The following is a 5,451-nucleotide window of genomic DNA, read 5'->3' as shown; positions in this document are numbered from 1 at the left end:
CAAGAGTGTAGTAGCCTGGCCAACTTCACTTCTCTAGTGTCACAGAGGGTGGAATTTGAGCCCAGATCGGCCCAATTCCAGAGCAAGTGCTCCTTTCCACCATACTATGCTACTATGCAGAACAACCAAATCTGCATTGGTCTTTGGACCAGGGTACACAGGTGAGCCAAAATCAGAGAGTTTCATTCTTGAACATGCTCAGCTCATGCCAGGTGCTAAATTGACTAGCATAGCAAAGAAGGTGCATGATCTCTCAGTGCTCTTCCACCATGTCTGACTGTGACCCCCTGGGCCTGGGTCCGAGCCATATCCGAGAGGTAGAGAGGCATTTGGAGAGCTCATGCCAACTGCATTTCTCACCATCGGCACCTCAAAGGGAACAGCAGAGGGGACAAGAACACTTCTCTCTGGAAAAAAAATATGTCCAGGACCCAAACAGCTGTCCCCAGTGCCCAATATAAGAGAGCAGGTGGTAATTCCACGCCTCCGTAAAAGGGCCAAATTGAATGAGAGGAAAAAAACTTGGCTACCTGGCCATGGCAGTTCTCAACATGACCTCCCTTTGGCTAGATTGGAACTCTAAGTTGTGTGATTTTGCTCTTGGACAAAATATCAAGAGGCTGAAGGTGCCAAAAGCATGGTAGGGACATGTTCATTCTGAGCTGTTCTGAAGGAATTCAAACCTGGCAAACAACACAGCTTCCTTTCACCAGTCTACAGGGATCAATGGGCAAGGTAAGTACACATCCAATGTCAGCAAAGGGCCTTCACCCAGGGGCTAAGACGCTAGGGCCCCAGAGAGATCCTGGCAACAACAAGGCATGTTGGAGCCAATGACCACCCAAGGTCTCGAAGGCCAGAGCTCTTTATCACATCACGTACATTGCCAAGCACACGAAGTATAGCACTTAGTGCAGGAAGGAGTTTTATTCACCATTTGGTACAGGAACCCAATTACATCTTAGGAGAGTTTGAAGCACTGGAGTAGAACCAAAATCCCAGAAGAGGTCCTGGGAGCAAACAATAGCTTAGGTGAACGACAATTACAGCATTGGGGGGTGGGGTGGAATGCAGCAAAGGGACACACAGGGAGCCACTGCTTAGAAGTTTCTGTCACACTTTGACTCATTGAAAATGCCTCCAGTGAGTTTGGTCTCCCTGGAAGGAAAACTAAGCAGGTGAGGGCAATCCTAGCTCCAGTGCAACCAGCCTTGACCTCCCACACTGCAACGCAGACCTTCAGAATCGGTTCTCAGTGCTGGTCCCACTGGCTTAGAGAGGGTTGCAGGTGGCAGGGGCACAGCTTGGCCCAAGGACACGGGAAGCAGCCGTAGAGCAGGGGTTGATGGGGAGTCTGCCGGGAAAGAGAGGAAGAGTTAGTCACAGGGAATAAAAAAGATGTCTCAGTGATGCAAAGGGAGGGCAAGACCAAAGGGTAAAGGACAGGTCTGCCACCAAGTCATATAGCCCAATGATATCTGTATGAACAGTTCCTCTTCCACTCTCATCTATGTCTCTCCACATCCAGGAGTCCTCTGGGGGGGACTACTATTTATGTAACAGTCCACCCATAGTATAATCTGCAGACACCAGGAAAGCTGGTGTGTCACTAAGCCTGTGTGCACAGGGAGGCTTGTTCTTTATGATGAGATCTCCTTCCACAATGACATCAGTTATTGAAGAAGAATCCCCTGATAGTCAGCTGAATGACTTGGCCAGAAATTGACCCGATTGCACCCGATTGCACCTACTTGCAATCCTCACTCTCCAGAAGTTTCCGGTACGTGGCAATCTCACACTCCAGCCGAGCCTTGACGTCCAGCAGCACCTGGTACTCCTGGTTCTGCCGCTCCAGGTCACCCCGGATCTCAGACAACTGCTCCTCCACGTTGCTGATCAGGATCTGCATCTGGGCCAGCTCCGTGCCAAAACGGGCATCGGCTTCACACAGAGAGTTCTGCAGACAGTCTTTCTGTAATACCAAAGACAGAACCAGATGGAAAATTGTGGACTGCAGCCCCCAGTCTCTCCAGTAAGACTGTGACACCCCAAGGTGTTGCCAGGCCTGGAGAACAACCTAGCTCCTATTAGCATTCCTCAGCTGGAGGAACTAATGACGTGCCATTGCTCATCATTGTAGACCTCAGGATAAATTTGCAGGACCTCGCTCATCTGAAGGAATGCTCATTCCCTCAGCAACCACATCTATGAGAAAGTTCTTGCAAAGGCAAAGAAGTCAGGGTTTGAACTGTGTCCTGGTCTGTACTTAAGGGAGGCAGGGACTGAACCAGGAACTGCTCTTGGGAATGGGAACCAGGCTGAGTCTTCCAGGTGTGCAGAGGAGCTCACCAGCGTGTGCTGGGCCTGAAGCTCCACCTCCAGGGCGTTCACCGTGCGTCTCAGCTCCAGGATCTCCGACTGGCAGCACCGCAGCTCCTCGGAGCAGGACATGTCCTGCTGGCTGATGCTCTCAGACTGAAACACAAGTGCACAGAGACATGATCAGCAGCCTGCCTGTGTGGAAGCCCGGGTCCCTCCCTGCTCCGAGGCAGCACCCTCACCTGATCTTGGAACCACTCCTCCACATCATTGCGGCTGGTCTGCACCATGGCCTCATAGTGGCACCTCATGTCCTCCAGCACCCTGCCCAGGTCCACGGTGGGCTCAACATCCAGCTTAATCTGGAGCTTGTCCCCCAGCTGGCCCCTCAGAATGCTCACTTCCTGTAGGAACAGAAAGATCCACACCCTGAGTGAGGAAAGGCTTTTTGACAGAGCAGATGACACCTGAACCCCTCCCCAAACAAGCAGCATGAGAGGCGACCCCACTCATGCACTGACATGAGAGGTCTTGCCCATGGTCCACGGGGAGAATCCATTTGGACACCTTCCTAAATAGACAAGGCAAATCTTTACAGACCAGAAACTCCCCCTCTGCCACATCCCATACAATCAGTCTGACTGCCAGACCTGGATCAACCCTTCATCCTGATGCCAAGTGAACCCCAGGTTTAACCCTAGAGCCCCAGGGTGAGCAGTGCTCCCTTTCCTGGCCAGTGCCCTCCCCATGGGTCTGCATCCCCAGGACCACACCTGTTCGTGGTTCCTCTTGAGGCAGAGCAGCTCCTCCTTCAGGGACTCCTGCTGGGCCTCCAGGTCAGCCTTGGCCAGGCTCAGGTCATCCATGAGCTTGTGCATCCCACACATGTCCGCCTCTACCACCTGGCGCAGGGAGAGCTCACTCTCGTGTCTTCCAGCACAGGAGATGCAAGGTTAGTAGGATGCCAAAGACAGCCTCTCTCAGCTATCCCTTGTTCCCACCTACTTGGATCCTCATTTCTTCAATTAATCAACATTCACCATGTTAGATCCTGTACTACAGAGCTCATGGTCAGGACAAATATCATTATGCCCATTGGATGGGACTGAATGGGAAACTGAGGCTCAAAAAGAATAAATAGATTATGCAGGATTGTATACCTGCATAATAGTTAATAGTAAATACATAATAAATATGTATTTAAATAAAATAGTAAATACATGGATTCAACCAAAGTATTCAAACTTCAATGAAGTGTTCATTCTGCTATAAAAGAGCCATTTAGCCAGGAAAAAGAATGGCTTAAAATAAGCCTTCTGGACCTACAGTTTGCTGGTTTACCCCATGGATTGATTATTTCACATGATTTTTATGCCTTCCTCATTTATTTAATTGCAACTCTACCAAGGACCTACAGTGACAATTCCTCACACTGATAAATTTGGCCAAGAGTCAGCACATCTGTCAACAACCAATGCACTGAAAGTTTATTCTTGCAATGACTTGATTTTGTTTCTGGCTATCTAACACAAAGCTCTCTTTTCTTCTAGATGTGGGGAGAAAATGACATAGAACCTGACCAATCTAGATGATTCTTCCTCTTTCTGTTTCAATGCTTTTGTTCTCTTTTTCCTATATAAGGACCATTTCTAGTAATAGGTTAAAGTTGGTTTGGAAAGGAAGAAAGTGAACACCTATGTAATGATCTATTCATGCTTCTAGTCAGCAACAATTTTCAAACACCTACTTTGGGCCAGTACCATGATGGGCAGCTAGAAATAGAACAGATAAAAGGAGTCACTTTGAACTCTCTTCCAGCCCGACTTACTTGATTCTAAAGTCATCAGCAGCCAGCTTGGCATTGTCAATTTGGATAACCATTCTGGTATTCTCAGCCTTGCTACACAGGATCTGAGGAAAACCAGGAAGACAGTTCATACACAAAACATCATAACCTGGGCCCCAGCTCTACAGGTGGCAGTACACTCACACTCAAGGGAATCCAAGAACCCAAAGCTCCCTGAACCTTCAGTGGCTTCTTGCCTGCTAGGCCCTACCACCTTCCTCAGACCCAGCACCTCCCAAGCTACTCCAAACCTCACCTTCTGCTGGAGCTCCTTGATGGTCTGAAAGTAGGACTGGTAGTCTGGACACACAGTGGACTCATGGCATTTGCTTGACTCTCGGATCTTGGTCTCCAGCTCCTCATTGTCCCTCTCCAGCTGGCGCACCTTCTCCAGGTAGTTGGCCAGGCGATCATTCAGGAACTGCATGGTCACCTTCTCATGGCCATTGGGAGCGCCTTCCCCATAGTTCTCACAGACTCCAATGTTGCCAGGAATGTTGCGGGTCCCTGGCAAGGGGCAAGCAGTTTGGCAGCTGTGGGGCATACAGAGGCTGGGTTGGCCCAGAGGGGTTGCCCCAACACGCGGTCGGTTGGCATGTGCGATGGTGGCCAACAGACACAGAGATGCAGCGTTGCCCTCTGACCCAGGCTGGCCTCCAATGTCAGTGCAGGGGCCACAGACATTTGTTGCTGTAGGCATCTTGGTGCTGCCCAGACAGTGGGATGAGTTGATGTAGCAGGAAGTCATGGTGTTGGGCTGAGGGTGCACAGAAGGTTCAGAGCAGCTGGGAAGGCCAAGCCACTAAGTGTGACAATCCCCTATCCTCCTGAGCCTTTTATACCCCATCCCAGGTGGGTGTTGGCTCCATGCTTTGACCTCAGGGCCTTGATTCTCTACCTATTGTTGTACCGTCATCCTGTTACTCAGCTGTTGAGTTTACCATTAAGAGTTCCTCACCTCATTAAAGGAATGTTGATGAAGTTGAGGTGCCCTTTGCTTTTTGATATTAGTTGTCTATTGAGGAAAGGTCAGAGATTTATATTACTACTTAACAATCACTAGCAGTTAATTCAACTGCCAGATGTCCTCTTTCTGGACTGGGCCAGTGTCTCTGTGCATTTGGCCACACTTAAGGATTAAATCTTTTGGTCAGTGATTGTGTAGCAGGAGGGACAACGAATCTATCACCTGTGCTTAGACTCATCCAGCCTTTCCTTTGTTTTGGGGGGTTTTGTTAAGATTTATTTGTTTATTTATTTGTTATTTATTTATTTATTTGAGAGAC

General features: G+C 49.1%; 1 protein-coding gene across 1 annotated transcript; it reads right to left on the bottom strand.

Annotated features, from left to right (window-relative positions):
* Positions 1 to 912: 912 nt before the first annotated feature.
* On the bottom strand, positions 913 to 4,984 carry LOC129506996 (keratin, type I cuticular Ha8-like). The gene is made up of 7 exons (XM_055321087.1): positions 4,422 to 4,984; positions 4,148 to 4,230; positions 3,093 to 3,249; positions 2,562 to 2,723; positions 2,350 to 2,475; positions 1,752 to 1,972; positions 913 to 1,354 (listed from the first exon to the last, which is right to left on the bottom strand). Exons 1-7 carry the CDS (start codon positions 4,911 to 4,913, stop codon positions 1,273 to 1,275), a joined length of 1,323 nt encoding a protein of 440 aa, XP_055177062.1. The 5' UTR covers positions 4,914 to 4,984; the 3' UTR covers positions 913 to 1,272.
* Positions 4,985 to 5,451: the final 467 nt, after the last annotated feature.

The sequence above is a fragment of the Nyctereutes procyonoides genome, unplaced genomic scaffold, assembly GCF_905146905.1.
Source record: "Nyctereutes procyonoides isolate TBG_1078 unplaced genomic scaffold, NYPRO_anot_genome, whole genome shotgun sequence".
NCBI classification, from domain to species: Eukaryota; Metazoa; Chordata; class Mammalia; order Carnivora; family Canidae; genus Nyctereutes; species Nyctereutes procyonoides.
This window is presented reverse-complemented; position numbering and strand designations above follow the sequence as displayed.